This window comes from Gymnogyps californianus, chromosome 20, assembly GCF_018139145.2.
Source record: "Gymnogyps californianus isolate 813 chromosome 20, ASM1813914v2, whole genome shotgun sequence".
NCBI classification, from domain to species: Eukaryota; Metazoa; Chordata; class Aves; order Accipitriformes; family Cathartidae; genus Gymnogyps; species Gymnogyps californianus.
The window spans coordinates 11,006,744-11,031,435 of record NC_059490.1 but is presented as its reverse complement, the minus strand read 5'-3'; the positions used below and the strand labels follow the sequence as shown (position 1 = coordinate 11,031,435).

The window sequence follows — 24,692 nt, the reverse complement described above, 5'->3', positions numbered from 1 at the left end:
GCTCATATGCCGGGTTTGATACTTCTGATTCGTTTAGACCTCACGCAGATGATTAAAAATTTTTAAAAAAAAAGGAAACAGGGCATCAACAAACACCACCCTGCTGTGGGTCCCTCCCGTCCGGCCGCTTCCAGACCCCGTTACTGCAGCTCCGCTGCAGTAACGGGGTCTGGAAGCGGCCGGACGGGAGGGACCCACAGCCACACCGCTGGCCCGGAGCCCTCGCAAAATCGCTGCTTTCCGCCCTCGGGCTGTCGGGACAGCCGTGCCCGCCTCGGGTTGGCTTCTCCCGGTACCCCGGGCCTAGTACGGCCTAGAACGGAGCGCGTCCCAGAGAAGCCTAACCGCGCCGTTGCCATGGCAGCACGGCGCCATGACACCCCGCGGGGTGGTTGCTAGGCTACCCAGCCAGGCACGTGATCGGTTCCGCCTCCGCGTCCCCGGAAGTAGCGAGTACTTCCGGGGTGTGCCGCAGGGAGTGTTGGGGGTGCGGAGGCATGGAGGCTCAAGAGCTGTTTCGGCGGTTGGGTGCCGGTGCCCGCTTTGATGTGCGGCGCTTCGGGCTCGATGCGCGGCGATTCGGGGTGCGGTGCCACCGGGGATGGGGGGGGGGAAGGCTGAGACGGGTCCGGGCACCGTTCCCTCCGCGACACTGGCTCATAGGCCCCGTCCCTTCCGTACCCCGGGCCTACCTGCGGCCCTGTGGTAGCGGTCGGGGAGGCGCTGGGATCTGGTCAGGGCGTCTCATCGTTTTCCCTGCTCTCACCCCCAGGTGATAAAGGGGAGTGGCGGCGGCGTCTCGCTGGAGAGCCTTGACTTCTTTGGACGCAAGGAGGAAGCCCCACTGGGGTCTGCCGAGGAGGGCTGGGGGCTCACGGGGGCCGGAGAGGAGGTAAAGGGTGGAGAGCAGCAGCAGCAGGAGGATGGAGCAGGGAGAAACGACGGAGAGGTGGCAGGAAAGAGAAAAAGAACTGCAGAAAGCAGTGAAGGGAAAAGAAAAAAGAAAAAGACACGAGGTATTTACATACACATACGTGTGTCCTTGGCAGAATACCCTGATAAAGTTCATGCTTCTTTCTTGTTTCAGTTTACTTTAAATCTGCAGGTACTGTAGGTCATTTTACCAGAAAAAAAAAAAAAGAGGCTTCTGGGTTCTTTGGCTGGCTTGTGTCAGAGGTGATAAAATAATTGGGCCAAGATTTGGTGTTAAGGCATGGGGATGTGACTGCCGTCCTTCTGGATTCTTCATTAACTTTACTGAGAATGAGAGAAAAAAGGTTTTGAGGTGTTCTTTTTTACCACATAATTTTTGACTGGATTTTACTAACGGAAATTTCAATTTTTTGAAACTTCCAGAAGGGGCATCAGTGCCAGAGTTGTCAGAAAATAATGGAATAAAGTGGATGTCCTCTCTGGAAGCAAAATTCGAAGATGCAAAAGACAAAAAACCTACTGCAGAAAAACTTGAACGCTTGAGAAGACAAAAGGTGGGACCATGGGATTCTAACGTAGCAACAGATTACTTGGTTTCTGTGGGTGTTTCATCCAAAAGTTGAGGTTCATTTATGGTAATTGCTCTTGGGAGGAGGGTGACTGAGTATGGGGAAATTAACCAGAAGATGAATCCATACATGTTTAGTTTTATGCTCTCAAAGAAAGAAAGAAAGAGTTTGTCTTTTGCCTTTTAGATAAACCGCTTCAGAAATCAACACAAGATTAATGTTCAAGGAACAGATCTTCCTGACCCAGTTGCCACGTTTGATCAACTTCAAAAGGAATACAAAATCCACCCTAAAATCATGGAGAATATTCAAGCTGCTGGCTTCCAGGTCCCAACACCAATCCAGATGCAGGCTATTCCCGTCATGCTTCATGTAAGTTTTCTGGTATTGCGTTTTATTACAGGGAGTATGGCAAAATTTGGAGAGCAGCCTCTCTTTAGGGTCACGGCAGTGGTTAGTCGCACCACTTTAGAGATACGTCAGCTGCATCAGAGTTCAAAACTTAGCCATTACAATATTCTTGATCTGTGCTTTTACTGTTGTATTGTGGGTTAGTTTGTAGCATTAATATTTATGTGAATGTGATTTTGATATCCCCCCCCCAGTAAAATATAACACCCTTCTTGTTTTTTTTACAGGGTCGGGAACTTCTAGCTTCAGCTCCTACTGGGTCTGGAAAAACACTGGCATTTTGTATTCCTCTCTTAACACATTTGAAACAACCTAGGAACAAAGGATTCAGAGCTCTGATCATATCACCTACCCGAGAACTTGCTAGCCAGGTGTGTGTTGAAGGGAAAGGGGTTGTCATATTGATGTACTTCAAAGTTTTCACTCTGAATCAGTAAAATAGCAGCTTAGTAAATATTTTTTTTTTTCCTTTATTACCCTCAGATATCAGAAAAAGCTAGTTTAAACTTTTAAGTCTTTTGTCTTCTGTGAAATAGCTACATATCTAGTATCTCAGTCTAATCTAAATGATTAGATTAGAGGCTCAAGAGTCTTTGATCATATTTTAAAACTGCCCAATGCTTAGGTGCTCTTAATACCTACTTTCATATTTGAGATTGCTGCAAGAGATTTATCTGTTTGTCCCAAACACAGAATTTCAAGGAATAACTTTATATTGAAGCTTTGTTATTAAACTGAAATAAAAATTACAGCTTTGGGCAGAGTTCCATTTTTATTCAAATGGGCGAGGGGGCTTATGGGAGCTATATTGTTAGAGTCAAAGTATGGTAGTCAGACCTGTGAGAAATGCATTTTATTATGCTAAGAAAACCAGACAGCTTTCTCTTAACACTGAAATCATGGTGATGTTTGAAGCTGTATCTTCAGGATTGTCTGTGGTTTTTCCGGTTAGAAAAGCTAATCAGCTCAGCTTGAAAATTTAATCTCTGCTGCTGCCTTTTCAGACGCATCGGGAGCTGGTGAAGTTGGCTGAGGGGACGGGCTTCAGAATACATATGATCCACAAGGCAGCTGAAGCAGCAAAGAAGTTTGGGCCCAAGTCTTCTAAGAAATTTGGTAATTGTTCTAACTACTGAAGAGCTGCTGAAAATTTAAAAAATGTCACTGACCTTTCTCTTCTGGCCTGCACGGTGTTAAAGAGATCAGTTAATACCACTCAAGACGTGCAATCTGTTGCTCAACACTAAAAAAGTAGCTGGCATGGAAGAAATAGAAAGTGAGCCTGACAGTGGGCCCTGTTAAATTGTACCTCTGGCAGATTGGATTAGGACTTATGTTTCTCAGGGCTCTGTTAGTCTGGTTTATTTTGTGTCTTTTTCAATGTTTTGCCTTTTTTTTTTTTTTTCCCTCCCCTTTCTATAGATATACTAGTTACTACTCCAAACAGACTCATTTATTTGCTGAAACAAGATCCTCCAGCAATAGACTTGACCAGGTACCGAGAGTCTTTATCAAATCTGGCTTTGCTACTGGCTTTGCCACTGAAAAGCGGATGCGTGCGTAGTCCTTGCATCTGTGACGGTCTGTTAGAACTTTTGCCTTCTCCACAAGTGACTCTTACTGAAAAGAAAACCTCTCTGTTCCTAGTGTGGAGTGGCTGGTGGTGGATGAATCAGACAAACTGTTTGAAGACGGGAAGTCGGGGTTCCGAGACCAGCTGGCCTCCATCTTCCTGGCATGCACGTCCCACCTGGTGAGAAGAGCCTTGTTCAGCGCAACCTTTGCACATGATGTAGAGGAGTGGTGTAAACTCAACCTTGACAGTGTTGTTCTGGTGTCTGTTGGAGCAAGGTAGGTGTGCAGTTGTACTCTGACCCTTTCATGGTTTTTTTGTTGGTTTTTTTTTTTTTTCCTGGGCAAATTATTTGTTTTCTTTGCATCATCAGTCTGCTTGGTTTTATGTCTCTGTTGTTAGTCTTAGTACTGCAGGTTGTTTGTCTCCAGAAAAAATTGTGTAGCCATGTAGATCTTTCTTGCGTATTGGGGAAAGTGTTGTTTTCCTTTGCCCATTACTTTATCATCAAATAAACATTAATCTTAGGAGCGTGTACTGGTGAAATAAGTTTGTCATGCAGTATTTCTCATTCACCAGGTAGTATTTTATGGGGTTTTTATATTTATTTATTTTTTAAATATATATATATATTTATATATGTAAAAACACTGACAGCAGCACGCTTCTGTTGGATTTCTGGTTTCAGAAACACTGCGGCTGAGACAGTAGAACAAGAGCTGTTGTTTGTTGGATCTGAGACAGGAAAACTAACAGCAATGCGAGAGCTTGTTAAAAAGGTATTTTGGAGAGATTGAGTACGTTCTGCTTACTACTGAACTGAGCTGTATGTTCTGTCAGAGACTCATAATTTCCTAGGTCAAAGATTTCTGTGTGACACATGTTAAACCATTGTCCAAATCTGCTGTACAAGAGGAAGAGTAAGTACTCTGCCTATGAAAACTGAGAGTGCTCCCCGTTCTTGGTTATATATTTGAGTCTTGCTTAGGAGCAGTTTGTATTAACAGTCTGTTTAATTTTACTTGGCAGCGTGAGTGGGTTCTTCACACTGGGTGGGGAAAAAAAAAAATGTTTGTTTCTGTGGATTAAAATGCAGCCTAATGCTTAAGTTAGGAACCATTCCATCAAAGGCAATGGAGCTGAACTTGCTTAGTTCTGACTCCCAAAGATTTGGCTAGTCAAAAAAAAAAAAGTCCTCTGAGATGTAAAATACTGGGGCTGGTTAAGTCTCTTTTTAGTAGCTCAGTGTCTGCAACCAATAATGGTAGGAAAAGGACTTGAACCTTAGACAAGCTTATTCTTTTGCAGGGTTTTGCTCCTCCGGTCCTTGTTTTTGTACAGTCTATTGAGAGGGCTAAAGAGCTTTTCCATGAACTTATTTACGAAGGCATCAATGTGGATGTCATCCATGCAGACAAAACTCAGCAACAGGTAGGAGGATGTAATTTCTTTCCAAGAAACACTTCAGAAAGAAAGGTAAAAACAAGAGTGTTGGAATGTAGCTTCAGGTAACTTTGACAGTAAATTACTGCAGGTTTTTGTTTAGAGGTTTAATTTTATTTGTTAACATCATGACAGCTTTCAGGGAACAAGTTCACCTCCTTTCTCAAATTGTTAATTAGGCTGTTTCCAAGTACCTTTCTTCTCTTTTCTTGTCCTAGAGAGATAACGTAGTACACAGTTTCAGAGCTGGGAAGATCTGGGTGCTCATCTGCTCAGCCTTACTAGCTCGAGGGATTGACTTCAAAGGAGTGAACATGGTCATCAATTATGATTTGCCAACGAGCGCGGTGGAATACATTCACAGGATAGGTGAGTGTTCACAAATTATGTCCTTTTTCTCATTTCCTAGATCTTTAATGTAGATGCTCTTGTGCATGAGCAAAAATCCTGAAACCAAGCCTCCTCTATTGCTGCAGCACTAGCTTCTACGTCGCTTGAGCCAGCTTATATCTGGGCTCAACTTTCAGTAAAACTGCATTACTCTTGTCAGTCTCCTATGAACCTTAAATATTTAGATGCTTCAGACATTCCTGTGCTTTTATTCAATGGGAACAATCTTTGGGGGTTGGCTGCTTAGTAGTATGCTTAGTACACTCACACATGTCAGGAGGCTGGGGCTGTGAAGAGGAATAGAATAAAGGGAGATGTTAAGTAAAATCTCTACTCTTTGCAAAATTTGTGTTTGACAGGTCGTACTGGAAGAGCAGGGCACACAGGAAAAGCCGTCACTTTCTTTACAGAAGATGATAAACCTTTGTTACGGAGGTAAATGGGAAACATGATACAGCAAAAAATGTTTTTTGTGTTTCGTATAGTGTACTGCTGAACCATATGGTTGTGTCTGGTACCCCACACCTCGTAAGCACAGTATTGCCATGCTCTGGAAACCCCACACTGCTGTAAAAAGCTCTTACAGAGCGCACGCTCTCTATTTCTATCGCGATGGTGGAACTGCAAGGTGGTACCACGGTGCAGGAAAGACCGAGAACATTTCAATTTTAAGGTTTCTTTTTGAAGTCTTTCACTAAGGCATCAAGAGAGAAACTAGCATCCTTTCACTTCTTTCAGTCATGTTGCCAGTAGTGACAACGTGATGGCTTAGTTGGTAGCACCTTTCGGGGAAACTCGGTTATTCTGGCTTGAACCTCACTAAAGGGCAGGTTCAGCAGTCTTTACAACTAACTTTGCTCTTGTTCTGGTTTTCCTGAATCATTTGCCATGTAGAAAGTATGACTACTTCATGCTGTGCTTTAGGTTTTCTAATCCAGTTCTTTAACTTCCTTGTGTCCAAAAGGACTTGGTACGATTCTCTGTTTTGGCTTACTGCTTTCTCTTCATCTCCTTGAAGACTGTACTCACATAGAGTTTCAAATTGTTTAAACTATCCAAATGGAGTGAGTAGTTTCATTTAAGCCTCTTATGGCTTTTTGTTTCTTCCTCACCTTACTTCAAACTCGCTTTTGTGTCTTTATTTCTTGCTTCAAAAAAACCACAACAAAAGAAAAACACAACAACACAACAGCCAGTTGTTAGGGATTGCTGTTTTCCACAGAAGATGCTTATCTCTTGTCCCAGCACTCACTGCTGCCTGAGTTGATCTCTTCCTTCCTTTTCTTTCCAGTATAGCCAATGTTATTCAGCGAGCTGGCTGTCCCGTGCCAGACTACATAAAACACTTCCCCAAACTGCAAAGGTACGTTCGTTTGAATAGTTACCAGTTTGTTTCCCATTTTAAAAGCCTGCATGAGTGGTGCTGGGTGTATAAGGGTTACAAAAGATCTAGTTGTTTGCAATATAGTTGCAGTTTAGCTGCAAAAGGAATTTTAGACCGGGTTGGGGTGGCAGTTCTTTACCCAGATAAAAATGGAAACAAAAAGAATTCTCGACTTACGGTTTTCCTGGAGTTAACTATTTTTCAGTGAGTTCCCTGCCTTAGACTTCCTAGGCCCATACTCATGAATTGGGCTTGTGATACATGAAAGAAATTCCTTTACTCTTTTGAGTTACCTTTAGAAAAATTGGTGTATGCATATAGATAAATAATTTTTTAATTAGTGCTTCTTTTCATGCTTTTTCGTAACTTCTAATAGTTTCTAAAACTAGAAAGCCTTATATATACATTAGACTTATATGCTAAAATAAAGTTTGTTTGAATGTCTTGGAGATAACGTGGCTGAACTAATCTTGGAATAAACAACACTGAAAATATATTCAGACCCATACATCCCTAACAACCAGTAAAGGTTTTCATTATCTGTTTTATTTACTTTGGATATTAATTTTTGCCCTTTAAAGTAATTTAATCCTCCTTCACTAAATGTCGTTCTCAGCAAACAAAAGAAGAAATTCATTAAGAAACCCTTGAAAAGAGAATCCATTTGTACCACCCCTCAGTGCTTCTTAAAAAAAGCCAAAAGAAAAACGTAAGTAGGTTTTTCTCAAGAGGAGGTAAGAGATGCCATTTATCCAGAAAAGGCCCAGCAAGCTTCCTCCAAAATAACCGCTGACTGGTTTGGATGGACCACCCGGTCATAACGATTTTAGCGATGGTGAAGTTTTAGTGTCAGTATCTGTCTACTGGAAATTGGATTAATGCCATCAGTTTGCCTCGCATGGTGCCGTGCATCAGGTGATACAAGCTGAGTTTAAACCGCTGGCCTTAAAGCCAGACTTCAGACTAGCTGTCATTTGACAGAACCTATCTGCTCCTCTTCTGGCAAAGGGCTGGCTTTGATTTTAATGCATGGAGTATGAATACAAGAAGCAGATCTTAAGTTGTAATGACTGGAGCTCGCAGAAGGCTGGCGTGTAGCAGTTTGGTATAGCAGAAGTGGTCACAAAGAAGAGCATTCCCCAAGCTTTGGAGGTTTGCTACTCAAGGATTTATGTTCAGCTGCACTAATACGATATAAAACAACTAGTGTCTGTGTCACTGCTATATACTTCATATATTATGTTCAGGTGTCTTGGTCTCCGATGTGTTTCTTGTAGGAAAACTACAAAGGAAAATAGTAAGGAAAAAAAGAAAGTTAAAGAAGATAAAGATGGCGGTAAATTACAGACTGTTTCAAAAAGCTGAATAGCGACCGACTACTCGTGAGCTGGGGCTGATGCCTATGTCTGTACTGAAGAGCAGAAGAATGAAGATAGCAGCAAAGGGCAAGGGGGCAAAATATTTCTTATGTTTCCTTCTGGATGAGGATGGATGTTGACATGCAAGAAAGTCTCTACTGAAATAGCAGTAGAGGATTCCTGAATGCTTCTCACAGAAGCTGAAGAGTGTGCTCTTGCAGTAAATGCCTTGTGTTTCTGAACAATAGTTCAAAAATAGCATCTGTTTGTGTTACTGTCACGCAGTTTTATATTACTCCTTGGCAATACTGTCAGTTCTGTGTTCAGATCATCCCTCATATGTTTGTCAGACTTCCAGAAGATTCAGTGGCAGAAAACACAAAGCTTACTGTTAGGCTTCGTAAATGCAGCCGTCAAAGACTTCCCCAGACTCTTTAAAAAAACAAACCAAACCCAACCCATTTGTATGTGAAAGTAAAGCCTTGCTTCTCCTACTTTTTTTGCTTCTGCTAATTTACATGTCTGTAAACTCTAGTGATTTTGTACTGTTTCCTATTTAAGCCTCAAAACAGAATAAACAAGGTCATAAAAGATTCTAATACAGAGACCTGCCTGTCTATACAGCCTTGACGGAACAAGTCTGCAGGCATTATTCCTTAGCCTGTTACGCAAAAAGGCCAGGCGCCACACATTTTCCACTTCCCCATCTGCTAATTGTGTTCTCAGTCCGCTGTCGTCGTGTCAGAATTCCGGTAATGCAGGAATGGCTTCTCCTTTGCAACTATAATCCTCCTGTACAGGATTGTCGTGTTGCTGTGTCATACTTAATCCAATTTGGAAATGGATCCCAGGTCTGCGTAACTCATTTACAGTAGAGCACTGTTAATTGCTCTGCCCGACTGACAACTGTGAAGTTGTGTGAGAAACTGATGTAAGACGCTCTGCATCCTGTTTTGCTTACTCCTGAGCTAGACTGGCTGTTTGCAGAATTGCATCTTATGTTTGGGTTATGTAGGAAATAATGTCTTCGTTTTGACATCTATGAACAAACTTGCCTGTATATTTTAATAAAAATGCAGTCGTATATTTTGATAAATACCAAGTTGCCTGCTGCAAGATATTGATGACTGATATGGTGTGGGATATGTTTAACAACTTGAGTAAGAAATCACTGCTACTCAGCTTTAAAGGCACTGCTAATACGTAGAATAGATGTGCTTATTCCAGTGGTGGTAGCAGGAGAGAAAACAGCTTTTGATCGTGAGCAGCTTTGTGCAATTCCAGTTCTGCAGAAGGTGCCACCGTTCTCTTTCTGGGGGACTTGGTTTTAAAATGAGAGCTTAAATTTCATCTAGCTCTTCCTCTAAGGCTGGGTTTGATTTTAGTGTGATTTCTGACACCAGTCGGTAGCTTATCGAGAAGTTTAAGCAGTGGCCTTTCTCGGGGTTCACTCCCATGTGACGTACGGAAAAGCTCTCACGCTGAACACCCTCTTTACCCGAGGGTAAAGGACAACTCCACAACTTCCACGCTTTGTCCTGTATTTTAGCAAGCCTTGGCTGACCTTACGGAGAGAGATGAGCCGCTTGCGCGCAAGCTGTATGACCATCATACCGCACCTCGTCAGGAGCGCTAGTTTTACGGTACTTCTGAGGTTTTGGGGCTGGCACAGTTACGGTGTGATATAGTAATATTTCCAGTGCCCTCAGCAGGGGCGCGTTCGGCAGCAGCTGTGGGGCAGAGCTCGGCCCCGGGGTGCGCGTCCCCGCGTCCCCTTGATGTTTGGGCGGAAGGGCGGCACTTTTTCACGGAAAAGAGATCTGGTTGTAGGTGCCTGAAGTTGACTTTACCAACACACGGCCTCGATTTTAAAAGCGTTCTTGAAGAGAAGGCAGGGCCCTTCTCCCCCTGTCAGGTCGGCATCGCCCGCCCGGCCGTGCGTTCCCGCCGAGGCCGCTCTCTGTGGGGCCGGACCGTGGGCGGGCCGCGGCCGGGCCCGGCCCCGGAAGCCGCCGCCGCTCAGCTGACAGCGGCTGCCGGGGTCGGAGCGGGAAGATGGCGCTGCGGCCGGGACCCGGCGCGGGGGGCGCCGGCGGGGCGGCGGGCGGTGCAGGCAGCGGCGGCGGCACGGGGGCCGCCAGGTCGGTTTGGCGACTAGAACACGGTGGGGGTGGTCGGTGCCGGGTCGGGGGAGCGGGGCTGAAGGGCTGCGGCCGGCGGGGGTGTGGGGGCGGAGGTGGGGGGGGGGGGGGGCTGTGGAGAGGAGGAGGAGGAGGAGGACAGATGGGGTAGGGATGGGGGGTGTGTGGGAGCAGAGACCGGGGGGCGATGGGGGGACTGAGGAGGACACGGGGCGGGGGGGCAGAGATGGGGGAGCTGGTGGGTGATGAGGGGGCAGAGGTAAGGGGGAGACTCGTGGGGTGGGGGCTCGGGGTACAGGTGGGATGTGGGGGCAGAGGGGTCAGGGCCCAGGCGGGGTGTGTGGGGTCCTGGGTGGGGTGTGAGGGTCCCAGGCAGGGTGTGGGGAACGCAGCCATGGTGGCTCCGCAGTTTGCTGGGATTTATTCGCGTTTTGGGAGCCCACCTTATCCCCCGGCTCATCTGGGCCTGTGGCAGTGGTGTCCGGGCTTGGGCAGTTGTAGCCCGCTTGCCATCAGGCTCCGCAGTTGCAATCTCAAATATTGGGGCAGAAAGGGATTTCGGGATTTCGCCAGCCCTGCTTGGGTGCCGCTGGTGTTGGCAGCGATAAATGTTGCTTATTGCCACCGGGCAGGTTAGTGGGTGCTGCAGGACGGAGCCTCTGCTCGCCTGCCGCTGCTGCGGGGAGTTTTCTTTTCCCCTCCATCCCACAAAGGGCACTTCAGTGAAGAGGGAGGACTGAGGAATGGTGTCAGGAGAAAGAAAGAGTGGTAAATGAGATGCGTGAACATGTCGTCGTGTTTTTGGAAAAATTGGGAAACTGTATTTCACTACCTTTGAAGGCTTAGTAGTTTTTTTTTTTAATGTAGGCTCTTGCGTGCTGTTTATCTGTTGTCCTACTTTTAGGGAGGCTGGGTAAATTTTGTATTTGACAAAGGGAATTTAAGTTCATTGAGTCTTCTTGGATATCTGAAGCCTACAGTTTTGTCAGTGTTACTGGGAATGTGGCGGCGGGGGGGGGGGGGGGGTCTGCACCGGGGCAACCTTCACCCACGAGGCATGGGTCTGGAATACTTGGGAGGAGAAAAGCTGAAGCGTAGACGTCTGCCTGTGTGTGCTGCGGAAGGGATGGGAGGCTATCTTTGTGTTTCCCCCCATATATAAGTCTGAAACAGTTCTTGTGAGGGGCTGGATAAACCACCTAACCTCTTAGAGCAATGCTGCCTGCTCAGCAATTTAATAGGAAAGTAACAAAAACGTTGTCAGCAGGCTATGGGTTTTGAAAAATAAAAGAATTTAAAAATCATTGTTTCCCATTGTTAGTATTTTGGTTTCTTTGAGAATGAAGTCTGGAGGTAGAGGAAAAGTTCTGTTCTCTATGTCTGTGTGGGTTCTTTGCCTTGTTTCACTTTAGTTTTGTGGATTTCTGCCATTCAAAAATACTATGACAGTCTATATTGCGTTGATAGAGTTGTATTGATTGGGAATTAAGAGGTTTAAAAAATCCACTTGTAGATGGCAAAATGTTAAGTGTAGTTTGGAGCTTTTATAGTGAAGTACGAATATAGAGAAGGAGTTGCTTCTCCCCACGCTCCTGCATTTTGACTGAAGCTGTTGGTTGGTTTGTTTAGGTTTTCTTTGAAGCTCCATATTTAAAATACTTGTCTGATAGGAATTTACAGATTTATGTTACTACTTTAAGAGTTCTACTGCAGGGTAATTGCTTCATCTTCCTTATATTTATTTTATATTACACTTTCTTACTGTGTTACCCAAAGCATTATGGCTAGTTGCATGAACCTAGGTGGTAAAGTGCTTCTGCTGTTGAGAACAGAAATGTCTGCAGGTGCATTTAAACCACTGTGGAAATAACAAGGAGGAAGAAACTGTATTAAAGTAACATGCTTGATGATAGTCCACTAATCTATATATTTTAAACATCTGGGGTCATAAAAGTTTCCATTGTCTAGAAAGTGCATTTGGTCATTTTAGAGCATACAGTCAGCTAGCTATAAATGTTCTTTTAGCCCCCAAGTAGTATATTGGTCCTTACAGACTGCTTAATTTATCATGCCCATCTTTTTTTTTTTTTTTTTTTTTTAAAAGAGGAGACTGTTCTCATTTTGTCTGTTTATTCTTAATTCTCCTATCAGTGTTGTTGTTTTGAGATAACTGGAATTAAAATGTTTTCTTTAAAAGAAAGCTACTTCTGATGTTGCTCCTATCACTATATGGTTTATCAAGTTCAAATGGTTTTCTGTAGCGCTTCAGTTAATCTCACAAATGACTGTGCCTTAGCTTGCTTTCTCAGTGATGAGAAGCAGCTGCTTTAACTAGATGCATGTGGGCATTTCTTTTGCATCTCCAAAAAGCAGTTTAGAAACAAAGTTCCTGTTGCTTGACTAAATAAGTTGATGGGGTTTATGTACGTGCGTGTGTGGCTGATGTTGGCAGTTGCACAGCTAAATCTTGGAGTGAGGTCCGTGATGAATCCGAGCCACATGTACAGAGTGCTGTGCTGCAGGAGCTTGCTTTGCTACTTTTAACTAGCTCTTCTTCCAGTGCCCTCTAATTAGCTGCAGGTTTTTTTGTTGATTGGTTTTTGTTTTCAACAGAGACTTATAAATAAAGCAGGAGCTCTGTAGAAAGGGATAAATATTTAATAGTCTGGCCTTTATTTGCTTCCAACAAGCAGTGGTACCTTGCCATGCTTGTTCAGTTTACATGACGTTTGCTGATTTGGAAGAATTCTTGTTGACTGGATTCCCCAACAGGAAGGGAAAACATGAAGCTACGAACACTTTTCCATACTTGTGAGCTTTTCAAAAATAACTTTTAATGTTTCATCGTTCTGACTAAACTAAGAATGGTGTATTTTTATGATGCCTAAAATTGCTGCACTTGCAGATCTGGTTTGCAACAGAAGCTCTACACATCTGAACTTGCACACATTTTAAGGGGGTATATTGCGGAGGAGGCACTCTGTACTGATAACTATTTCCATAGGTGAAAACAAATGCAGGCAAAATCCAGTTAATTCACTGGGCTTCAGCCCCTGAGTGGAGAAAACAGCTTTTCTGACCAGCACCGGAGTTCAGTCAAGGGTCCTTCTGTGATTTTCAGTCAGCTGTTTGTCTTCACGATGTTAATATTTATATGCTAAGAAGTGGATTAAAGACGACCAAATTGAACACCAGTCAATAGACCTTGGCCGCTGAACTGTGTGAACTGAACCCAATCCAGAGAAGCCCAGCACTTGTTTAGAGATGAGGTAGCATGCATCTGCACAGCGCTTCAAAGAGAGAAACCAAAAATTGCGGTGATTGAGGATGATAAGACCTGGACCCGGTGGAAGACGTAGGTGTGTGTTAGTTGTGGAAGGAGAAATTAGCACATAGTGCTCAGGGTAAAAGAAGAAGCTTCAGTATTAAGAGGATTCTGAGTTAGAGGATGAAATGAAGAGTAATATGGGTTGTCTTGGTGACCGTGTAACCTGCTGTCTGTATAGTGGGTAGGTACAATTTGCTCCTGGATAAATGCATAATTTAAATTCCTTATTTTATCTTAGCACTCATATTACACAGCTCTTTTATATTTATAAACTAGGCTGGCTTTTGGAACTTCCTGCAGGTTTTGAAAAACTGTCTGCAGTCATTTATGATAGCATTTTCTCCTTTACTCTTAGGCAGTTTCTTTTACATCCACCCTCGTGCTGAGGAATACTGAATATCTATAAGTGTGTTTTTCTTTCATGGTATTTTGATGTAATAGCTGCCTGGGACACTGAGTGAGGTTCTTGTTTGGTAAATTACTGCTGACGTGGGTTTCTGAGAGTTGCTTGCAAATGAGACTTTTAAACTAAGTCCTTTTTTGCTGTTTGGCAGCACAGCACATGCTTCTGTTTGAAAGGGAGGGCTAGCAATTTCCATTATGATTTCAGTTGAAATTTTAACAGTTCTTCCTCCAGGTGCACTTGGCCCTCGATACTTGAATGAATATTTTTTTCCAAGGCACTATTTTTCTTGTAATTAGATGTAATTGAGAAAGTAGAAACTACATTATTTTGTGATACTTAGTGTTTCAAAGGGGGGGAGAATGCAGAAGTGGTGGATGGTTTGTTTCTCTGCAGAAAACTGTTACTAAGCAGCTGAGAACTATTGTCTGGTGCAGTTCATGGTCTTGCTGAATCAGATACTTCCAACAGGAGATGCTTATTCATTCTGCGGTGCTTGAAGGCCTAGCCTACACTAAGAAACTGACCTGTTACCAACCCGCGTAGGTGCCGAAACTCTCTTGTGGGTGATGTCGATGAGTCAAAGCCATTTTAGTGTTGCTGTGGAGGATAAGATCTATTTCTTCCTAGCTTTGCAGCCCATGACAGCACGGATGGTGCTGGTGGGACTCTCTGGTGCTTTGGGGGATCCCTGGGAGGGGTGGCCTTTTCCCTGCGGTGGGTTTGGGTTCTGTGAGACCTGCGGGAGCAGATGAATACGCTGACCAGAAGGTGGGAGGCTTTGGGTGGTGGTGCTGACTGCAAGTCGAGATAGATTTTTTTCCTTCATTTATATTTGCACTAAAATTATAGACTTTCATGTACCCTTGTTTTCCTCCCGCAGCTTCATGTTTCCTGTCGCTGGTGGTTTAGGCCCCCCTCAAGGTATGTATCGATTTAACATTTTGAGCGCGAAATTCTTTACTTTGTTTAGATACATTAAACAATTTAAAATAGTTCTGCACTGCTGCTCAGAAGTGTGATTATTAATTGAACTCCATAGCTGTTTTTCCCCTTGAATTCAATACTGGTAAGGTGGCTCTCACAACTCTATTTATAAAACTTTCTATGCAATGTTGACTAAGCAGCGTTACCAGAATGCTAGATTAAAGATCTAGGAAAACTATATCTCCATTTTTAACCTGAATTTGCCTTTAAGATTTTTGTGTTATTTTGAGTGTGGTATTTAACCTCTTTATGCTTCATCTACCAGCTGTGTATACCCATATTGTGTGGGTGTTGCAAGACCTGGTAAATATTTACAAAGCACAGCAAGACCCTGGGACAAGAGTCACAACCTGTGTGGAAAGTATTAATACAATAGGAGAGCCTCAGCCTTAAATTACCTTTGTTCTCATTCCTGTTGCAGTGCTGTTTAATTAATGGAAAATACAGCGAGAACTTGTAGGGGAAGTGGAGAGTTTTCTTATAAAAAGTCTCAGGGACTGATTTATAGATTATTCCTGAGCGTGTCGCGTCCCTCCTGGAGTGCTTTTGCGTGTGATGTTCAGTTACGCACAGTTATAATTATCTCATGGTGTGCTGGTAACAAATGTGTGTTAGTGTGTGTCTCCCAAGATAGCAAAATATGAGATACGAAAATACTGAAACATAATCCACTTGGCTTTATTCAGTGAATTAGTACATTCCAACTTGATTTGTCCAATTTTGTTGAAGTTTAGCTTTTATTGACAAATATTGTAACCATTCTAATATATGTAGTGGGCTAATTAACTGACAGACAAGTTATCCAGCCAGATCAGAGTGTGAAGTTATGTTGTGAAAATGATGAGTTTATTTCGCAAGACTTACCTTCAAAAGCTACCAGTTTGTAAGTTTTCCTGTTCAAGAGAAATGGACAATTATCAGCACCAGTCAACCTGGTTAATTAAATCTTGTTAATTGGAAATGACCCTTTCAAAAATCATATGGGAAGAAACCCACAGAGAATCCTTAGGATGGTGGGAGGATTCATCAGCTTAGTTATTGAGAAAGCCCCATAACGTTTCTTCCCTTAGACTGACCAATATCTAAACTAAGGAAATTCTGTGGCTGCCTGCAGTGTAGCATATTTTTTTATTTTTTAAATAGTTCAGCAAGACTGAGAGTTTTTTCCTCTCCTTTGCTGGTTTAGATAAAAAAAAGCGTGAGGGGAGGGAAGCTTTAACACTAACTGGGAGCTTACCTTGTTTAATGTTTCATTTTAGGGATGATTCCTATGCAACAGCAAGGATTTCCAATGGTTCCTGTCATGCAGTCCAATATGCCAGGCATGATGGGAATGAATTACGGTTCTCAGATGCCTCCGGGACCCATGACCATGCAGGTGCGTGGCAATGAAATGTGGACTGAAATGAGATGCCTTGATGCTTGTCTGAAAGGTGACAGCTGATGCCATAGTCCTCTCTCAACTGCAGTGGGGTGAGGGGGTGGAACTTGGCTAGAAACTGCAGTGTGGGTGTTAGTCCGTAGTGGGACATCCGATTTTGTAGTATTCTCTTTGAAGATATTTCTGATAATTTAAAGAATTCTTTAAGTTTCGTTGGGATCTGCATAGAGAGAGTGGGGGAGTTTGGCATACATTACTCACTGTTGTAGAGTGGAGAGAAATGAGGGTGTAGTGCAAGGACAGCATTAGTAATATTTAAGGTAACTTGGACATTATAGCCCACTCAAAGATGTCAGAATCTGAACTTTAATTTCATTATACGTGTTATGACACCAAAGTCTGATAAAAGAAGCATGGTCTCTGAACAGGAAAGGAAACAAAAGCATCAGCAAGATGTTGAAAAGCTACCAGATGCCACCTACTCCAAAGTGTGGTTAGTAATAGTATTGAATTGTTAAGTAACTATAATTCAAAACTCCCACAATGTACCTCTTCTGTCTTTTTAATTTTTCTTTGTGCTTTTTCTTCTTTTGCTTTGGTTTTATGTACTTACTGTTAAGGTGGCGTATTGTGTAGTATTTTAAATGAGACCTTTATAAGCTGATAAGAAGTGACTGCGTACACAATCTGATTGATCATGACCAATTCAGTGAATGGTTTTATCCCTTTGTAACGCAAATGCTGGAGTTAATAGAATTAAGTTTCCTGAGTGTAGGTGGCAATTCATAAACTTTCTTTTTAAACACCTTGTTCTAGGGAGCAAGGAATCTCTTAAATGTGCTGTATTTCCTCACGTGACCGGTTTTCCCATTTGTCCTACTTCCTGTGTTTCATTCTCATTCTTTTTCTTGCTTGAAGTAACTTTGTCTTTAACTTTGCTGTTGCCAATTGAGGAATAAGAATGAAATATGAGTAGGTAATATTATGTTTTCTCTCTTTTAATCTTTTGTTTTCTATTTAGCACCATATGTGCTTATGTACAAATTTGCATTTTGCTGAAATTTAGTGTTTTGGCGTGGCTTTGTAGCCAAATTGCTATGTGACAAATTGAATTTATTGTATCTTGCCATCTCCTTACATTCCCTTCCCTTCCCACCCGGAATTTATTAGATTAATTTTGTAAAATTTATAGTAGGAAGATGTTTTTATGAGAGCTGGTCTAAAAATAATAAACAACTTTTGTTCTCTTCCTACGTGTTCTGATACCAAATACAAAATGAATGGTAAGAAAAGTAAATTATTTTCTAGCCCCTTCTATATTAGGCAAGCTTTGCTGCTGTAACTGTACCAGAATATATTTCTCAGCAAATGTTTCTGATACAGATGCAGTTTATTCAGACAAGTCTCCTCTTGGCTGTTGTCGTATACTGTCTCCCTCCCTCGGAGCCCTGGATAAGCTATGTTTGCAAAATGACTAGACTACATTTTGTCAGCATCCATTGTTGGTTAGGAGCGTGCACCTCCAGCAGGGAATTTTAAAGTATTATGCAATCACTTAGAATAGGAAACAAAAAAACCCAGGAAAACCCAAAAGCGTGGTACTGAACCATGTGTAGCACTGCAGGATGCCTGTAACCTTCCTGCTCTTGAGGTAGGTTGTATGGATTTGAAGTCTTGATTTTTGCATTTGAGCAGGAGACCATCCTGTCTTCTAAAATCCTTTAAGAATTGTAACTCATTATTGAGAGGGAAGAGTGCCATCTACTGAATGTCCAGTGCTTTGTTCTGTAGTAGCTAGTCTGTGCTCAGACACTGCCCATCCAACTATTCTTAATGCTTTTAATTTTATGCGATCTACCTAGTTTGCAATTTGGCAGGGTGTAATTGCCAGTGGTTTGGCTTTTTCTATGGGGAAAAAAAAAAATCTTGGAGTTGTATTATTTATTTTGTTCTAGGGTGGCATGCCCTTAGGGCCGATGCCAGCGACTGGAATGCCTTACATGGGACAGGCTTCTTTCTTGGGAATGCGTCCAGCAGCCCCGCAGTACACCCCTGACATGCAGAAGCAGTTTGCAGAGGAACAACAGTAAGTGACACTTTGCTGACTCTTGGGGAATTCTTCTTTTTTTAAGGGGAAGATGTAGTCTGGAGGGGTGGTCCACGCAATAAAAATATTGATAGTTTCTCTAGAAAAGTAGTCCATTTAGGGCTGTAGAATATTGTTGAGATCATTCCATTGCATTGGAAGGCCATCTATGAAGTTAGTAGTGGCTGTCAATAAAGCTCTGAGAAGAAGCAGAAATGTGTGCAGCAAGCCATCTGAATTTGAGACAGAAGAAATGGAAAAATCTTGCCATGAAAATTGTAATGAAAAATTATTTTTAGATTTTTTTTTTTAATTATTTTGCCTCAGGAAGAGATTTGAGCACCAGCAGAAATTCTTAGAAGAAGAAAGAAAACGGCGCCAGTTTGAAGAGCAGAAACAAAAGCTGAGACTTCTAAGCAGTGTGAAACCTAAGGTATGTCCTAAATAATAAGTGGGGTGTTTCTTTCTTCAGGTTTTTTTTAGTGACTTTTAATGGGATGGTCTCTTTCAACAAGCAAGTAAGTGGGGAACTTACATGAGACATCAGATTACGTCTTGAAAAGCATCTGGAATAGTCAGTCCTTTACACACTCTTGGGGTAATGTAAACGAAGTCTGGTGTTGAAAATGAAATTGGCTTTTGGAAAAGTAAACCAACCTGGTGTGTAACATTTGGGAACAGACTGAGTTTCTAGAATAGAGAATGTTTGGTTTCTTGTTTGTTAACTTTGTCCAAAGTTTTGGACACTTGCAGTGAGCTCGAAGGCTCTTATCTGCAAGAGTACAAATAGCTGAGTAAGGTTTATATATTGTTCTTGTGCATAAAGCTGTGTCTACGGACTGAGAAACACTGTTATGGTGTAGTCTGCAAAATAAATGCTTTCTAAATATGGGAGTTATTGTTGATATGCTTCAGGAAGGCACTGCTGGAGAAAGACGGGTTTAATCTAACAGCAGGCATTGCTAATTTTCGTACTGAAGAAGTGTGGATATTGAAAGAAAACTGAGCTGTACCGTGAATTTTTCAAAATGTGTTCTGTGGTGTTTCAGACAGGTGAAAAAAGCAGAGATGATGCTTTGGAAGCCATTAAAGGAAATTTAGATGGTTTTTCTAGAGATGCTAAAATGCACCCAACGCCAGCATCACATCCAAAAAAGCCAGGTTTGTAATTTTTCTCATCTTCCAACTGAAAATAAAACTGTAATGTTTGAAATCCTCAGCAGGGGGAACTAATTCCAAGAAGTATTTTTATTTGATGGTACAAAGTGAGTGGATTAACTGTTTTGTGAAATAAAGTGTCATTCTAGCAACTGTTTGCTTGATCAGGTTATGAGGGTGAAATATTAGATATCGGCTTTTATTAGAAGATTTGAAATCTTTAAAAGAAAGCTTAATGTGCTGTGCTTAATGTGAAATATCATGGAAATGGATAATGCGTTTGTTCTTTTCTAGTCAAAGCATTAATTAATGTTTTGCAGAGTGCTTTTGAAGCCGAGAAGTGCTATACAAGTGCTAAGAATGATCAAAATATTGTATAATGACTTCAGTGTACTGTAACAGCTTACTTGTATGCCGTTGTCTGGCCACGGTCAAACCGAAGCCTTCTGTATTCTCTTCTCAGTAATTACTACATTAGTAACAGTTACTACTAAAGATTTCCTATGGGTTGTAGTATAGTTTGTGTCTGGCCTGAAACAAAGCTTATCTAGACAAGCTTTTTCCTATATAAAATCTTTTTCTCTACTGTGGATTTGCTCTTTCATAATTTTGAAGTTACAGGTGGTTGCTGACAATTTTCCGTTGTCTGTAGATTTGCCTATCCTACGTCAGTTTTGTTAAAATGGGTAGCTATGAAAGGGATCAAGCAGAAAATTGTCTAAATGAGTAGACATTTCTTTTGTATCTTATGATATATTATTGAGTTTCTGAGGATAAAACATTCCTTTGAGGGAGAATGTGCCCCTGTGCAGACCCCCGTTATGTCCAGTTTGAAATATTACCTCTTGATTTGTTTTGACCCAGTCTGTTTAAAACAAATAGAATACTTTCATAGCCAGTGTTAAGAACCAAGTTTCAAAGTGTTTATGTCATAAAAATCTGGGAGAGAAGATGCATGGTTGGAAGTGGCTGCTCAGTTTTACCTTATGTGTTTGTTATGCTGACAATAATAACTCTTCACATCTCTGTCAAATAATGCATCCACTGCTGTTTCCCCTCGCCCATTTGCTATGTATACCTAGTATTTACCACTTTTCCTCCCTTTCCACCTGTGAACCTTTTTCCTCATCACTTTGCATTGTGTGTTCATTCCATTTTACAGATCATCCCACATCATCCCATTCTGCTGTATCTGTTTCCCACTCTGCTTTTCTCGGTGATGAAGAATTTAGTGACTTTATACAAGGGCCTGTTGAAATCCCCAAACTGGTGCCTCAACCCACCTCTCAGCCTTTTCAGCCTTTCCATTCTGCTACTGAGGCTGGGCAACTGCTTTCAGAAAAGGCTGTGGTCCAACCTCTCCCTCCAGCCCAGACTCCAGTGTTATCCATCCTGCATGGTACAACTGGGCAGGTTCCTTATTTTCCTACCTCTGCATCTTCACCCAATATCCATAAAACAGGTAACTCTAAAGTATCTTTTTTTACATGTTGCCTTCTGTCATAGAGCTACACAGTGTCTTTACTTACTTTGTTGGGGTTTTTTTAGTCTGGCTGAAAGAAGTAATATATAGGCAAGTAAGGAGAAACCTGCTGATCCATGGGAAAAGATGATTTAAGTCCCCTTCTTCCTTCCCTTAGAACTGCACTGTAAAAGCAAGTCACATGTGGATCCAAAGTTTGCTAAATATGCATATGGCTGATCTTAAGTGAATTAAGTCTTGTGTGCTAGCATCTTCGTAAGTCTGTGTGGTAGAAAAAGATACAGTTGATGGAGGTATAAAAAATAACTATTATGCTAATGTGGAGCACTTGTGTGCTTCCTCTCTTGGAGGCTAAAGGGATGTTGGTGAGATTAACATGAAGAATTTTGCAGATGTAAGTAGATCCTGGACACTTCTACTACTGATGCCTAGATGATTATGCAATGGTAATCCTGATACAGAAAATAGTTTCGTGTATTCCTTCTCCTACTTGTTGCTTTTTGTTTGTTGAATTTGTTGTGTATGCATGGTAAGTAAAGGGTGGAGTCAGGCTATAAAAGTGCTTGAACAGGGTGGTGCTGTTGGTTTGAGCTGGGACGGATACTCATCTTGATAACTCATCAGTGGTACCAATAATACTTTTCCTTTGAAAGTGTGGAATTGCTGTCTGGGTGGTTAATAACAAAATATAAATAATTCCTCCTGCTGTTTATTCAGGCTCTTCCTTGGAGGAGAAAGTCTTAGATAATGGCTCAAATGAATCTGAACAAGAGCAAACCAAACTTAAAACATCCGAAGTTGGGCACAAAGCCTCGGCTGCAAGCCAAGTTCATCCCAGTCTAACCATCAATGACTGGGATGTTGTAGGTGGACATGAAAGTGGTACCACTGCTGCAGAGGTGCACAAGGCTTCAGAACAAAACATAGCAGTTGAAGAGTGTGGTGAGCAAATGAAACATTTGACGGAATTTAAATCTAATTAGATGCTGCTTGAATGCTAACACTCTGTACACTAATTCTAAGGCCAATCCTGCATAATTTTGCTCTGAACGCCTGCTTGAATAATATGTCAGTGCCTCCTGCTCCTTGCTGAAAGTATAACAAGTATGATTTTGCTCTGAACTTTTTCCACGTGAGTTTACTGCTGTAATCACTTTTAACATGTTTGTTTAATGAGGTCTGCTGTTTTAAAATATTCTGTCCTCTTTCCTGGGGGAAAAAAAGATGTGCTCTCTAAAGTTTTTTGGTTTTTTTTTTAATTATTTAAAGAAACTTATTACTAAAGATGGTCAATGTCATTGTGGGTTTTCATCTTTTAACTTTGAGGAGATAAAATCTTGTTAGGTTAAAACTCTTAGCTAGTTAATACTCATTTCCCAGACAATTTGCCGCTCATATGCATTATGTCTAAAACTATCTGTGCTTCAGGGATCGAAATTTCAAAAGCTGGACTAGATGAAAACTTTAAGCAAGCTTTAGTTCCAATTTGGATTTTATTAAAGCTGACTATTGACTGTTTGGTTTTGTTTTATTCCAATCAAAGTAGAGGCAAGGTCTCTGGTGCACCTTGATTAGTACTCTGATGATGTACTTAGGGGTTACATGAAACGTGGGCTCCACTGTAGTAAAGTATGATAAAAATACATGTAGTCCTTTGTGTAATCTCATTTTACTGGGCGGTGAGAGGAGAGAGAGAAGGGGGAGAAAGCTCCTGGTCTGTAGATAATTGAATTGGGCACTTTCTCAAGCAGTTACTTCTTTCCTAGAAGTACCATAACTTTTAATAAACTCATGTGTTCCTCTCCTCAGTTATTGGATATGTTGCTTTCAAGTGTTTTCTTATCCAATATATTTAAGAAACATTATTGGATGAAATTAAATGGTCTGAATGGATATTTTTAATAAGTGGAGGGGCTTTGTAATACACAGTAAATTACTAAAAATGACTTAACTTTAAAGAATATACAGCATGAAATAGGAGCTGTTTGTTTATTCATAGTTCAGTCAGTTGCATTGTTCATTTTGTACAAATCCAACACAATCTGATGCCTGATTTAAAAAAAAAAAATTAAGGGGGGGGGGGTGCGGAGGGAGGCAGGAAACTACCCTCGTTTAAGAGTGTGAGACAGAGCGAGTTTAAATACAGCCTGCAGATGAAGGTGGTGTTGGAAGTGATTGTGTAGAGCAACAATAGTTAAGAATAGTTCCAAATGTTGTTAAGGGTGCTTTGAAGGATGAGCTGAAGTACTTTGTGCGGAACAGAAGTTTAGTAGTTAAGTGGTAATGCTGAAAAATGGCAGACCCTTAGTCACCTGGATATTATAAAAGTTTTGAGTAAGACTCTCCTATCTATCAACTAAATGTGACTGAGAATTCCTTTTCACTTCTCATATTATTTGATTTTTACGGGGCTGAATTTTATCAGAGAGATTCAAGGGTGAGAAGCAAGAATTGGTAGGATGCAGAAGCGTATGGAAGGGTGGTTAAAGCTGAAGAATAATGAGACTGGAGGAAGTAGCAAATTTATTTTACTTGGCTGGTGAAATGGAAGGAATTGCTTATATTAAAATGTGCTTGGAGTTGCGGGATGACTAGAAATTAGACTGCAGTCAGGAGGGAATCCATGTGGAAGATGAGGAGATGCAAGGGCACTGGGAAAGACAATGAAATCTGAAATTATTCTGATTTTTGTCACAGCTCCATCCAAGATGAGCATAAAATCTGCTCGGGGAGACTAGATAGGAAGTAAAACTGTGAGACTGAGGGGAAGAGTCCACACAGTGGAGAAGAAAATAACCAGTTCGCAGGGAGTAAAGTATGGCAGATCCCATTATGAAAGCCTGTAGTAGTGAAGGCGGCTATGATGTCTTCTGGATCTGAAGACTAGGAGCAATGGGGCAATGGATACATTTTTGTGAACGTGGGATAAGATCTTGCTGAGATTCAGTCTAATAGGCTGCTTGTGGATTTCCCTGATAAGGATGTTCTGGTGGAACATTGTGGTTCTTATGGTAGGTATGAATTTATTTATTCCTCAAGTAGCCCTAATAGCTAGGGCTAATATAGTTAATGGGAAGACTAAATTTGATATGGCACAGAACTGCTGCTATGAAATTTTACGAGACAATGAGACTTGAGCTTCTGTACAACTAGAAATTAAGAGGGAGGCAAATGAGGAGCTCCTTATTTCATTATGTATATAACTGTATTCTTGCTGTTACTGCCAAATCATTCTAGTTATTATGTTGAAATATATATTCCTGCAGTAGCTGTTTTTCCTCTGAGCACGGTGATTCCTATCTGAAATCTTTGCCTGAAATGCTAAATGATACTGACCAGCTGTGATCTCTAGTCTCTAAGATCTTTATACTCTGAATCTGTATATCCTAATACAACTGTCTGTCTTTTTCTTACTGAATGGAATATGTTTAGGAGTTGGAGTATTCCCTTCACAGGACCCAATTCAGCAAATGATGCCTCCTTGGATTTACAACGATAGCTTGGTCCCAGGTAAACAAGAAAGTGGGCATTTAGCCAAGGGGGCAATAAGGTGTGAATGTATGTGTGCTTACGTTGGCATTTATTGATCAATGCATTATTCTTCAGTCGTCAAATGAATCCTATGTCTTTGATGCATTACATATTTATGGTGGCTTTATCTGCA

General features: G+C 41.7%; 2 protein-coding genes across 9 annotated transcripts in view; both read left to right on the top strand.

Annotated features, from left to right (window-relative positions):
• Positions 1 to 497: 497 nt before the first annotated feature.
• DDX52 (DExD-box helicase 52) lies at positions 498 to 8,660 on the top strand. Of its 3 annotated transcripts, XM_050909128.1 has the most exons (16): positions 498 to 584; positions 773 to 853; positions 908 to 1,016; positions 1,357 to 1,487; positions 1,689 to 1,874; positions 2,141 to 2,284; positions 2,918 to 3,029; positions 3,336 to 3,408; positions 3,561 to 3,764; positions 4,175 to 4,265; positions 4,795 to 4,917; positions 5,148 to 5,298; positions 5,679 to 5,754; positions 6,611 to 6,682; positions 7,320 to 7,412; positions 7,981 to 8,660. In XM_050909128.1, the coding sequence occupies exons 1-16, from the start codon at positions 498 to 500 to the stop codon at positions 8,066 to 8,068; spliced, it is 1,821 nt and encodes a 606-aa protein (XP_050765085.1). In that variant the 3' UTR covers positions 8,069 to 8,660. The 3 variants fall into 3 exon arrangements, with proteins under 3 accessions (XP_050765085.1, XP_050765084.1, XP_050765083.1); XM_050909127.1 differs by having other exon boundaries at positions 773 to 1,016; positions 1,360 to 1,487; XM_050909126.1 differs by having other exon boundaries at positions 773 to 1,016.
• Positions 8,661 to 10,116: 1,456 nt separating this feature from the next.
• SYNRG (synergin gamma) overlaps positions 10,117 to 24,692 on the top strand; it is a 42,397-nt gene continuing 27,821 nt past the window's right edge. For 4 of the 6 annotated variants that reach the window (XM_050908801.1, XM_050908800.1, XM_050908799.1 and 1 more), the window contains exons 1-7: positions 10,117 to 10,202; positions 14,817 to 14,857; positions 16,180 to 16,298; positions 18,257 to 18,387; positions 18,715 to 18,820; positions 19,437 to 19,548; positions 24,461 to 24,538. In XM_050908801.1, coding sequence (XP_050764758.1) covers positions 10,117 to 10,202; positions 14,817 to 14,857; positions 16,180 to 16,298; positions 18,257 to 18,387; positions 18,715 to 18,820; positions 19,437 to 19,548; positions 24,461 to 24,538 — 673 coding nt within the window. Of the gene's footprint in view, positions 10,203 to 14,816; positions 14,858 to 16,179; positions 16,299 to 18,256; positions 18,388 to 18,714; positions 18,821 to 19,436; positions 19,549 to 20,707; positions 21,008 to 21,745; positions 21,971 to 24,460; positions 24,539 to 24,692 lie in introns of all 6 variants that reach the window. The other 2 variants (XM_050908795.1, XM_050908796.1) reach the window with 2 other exon arrangements.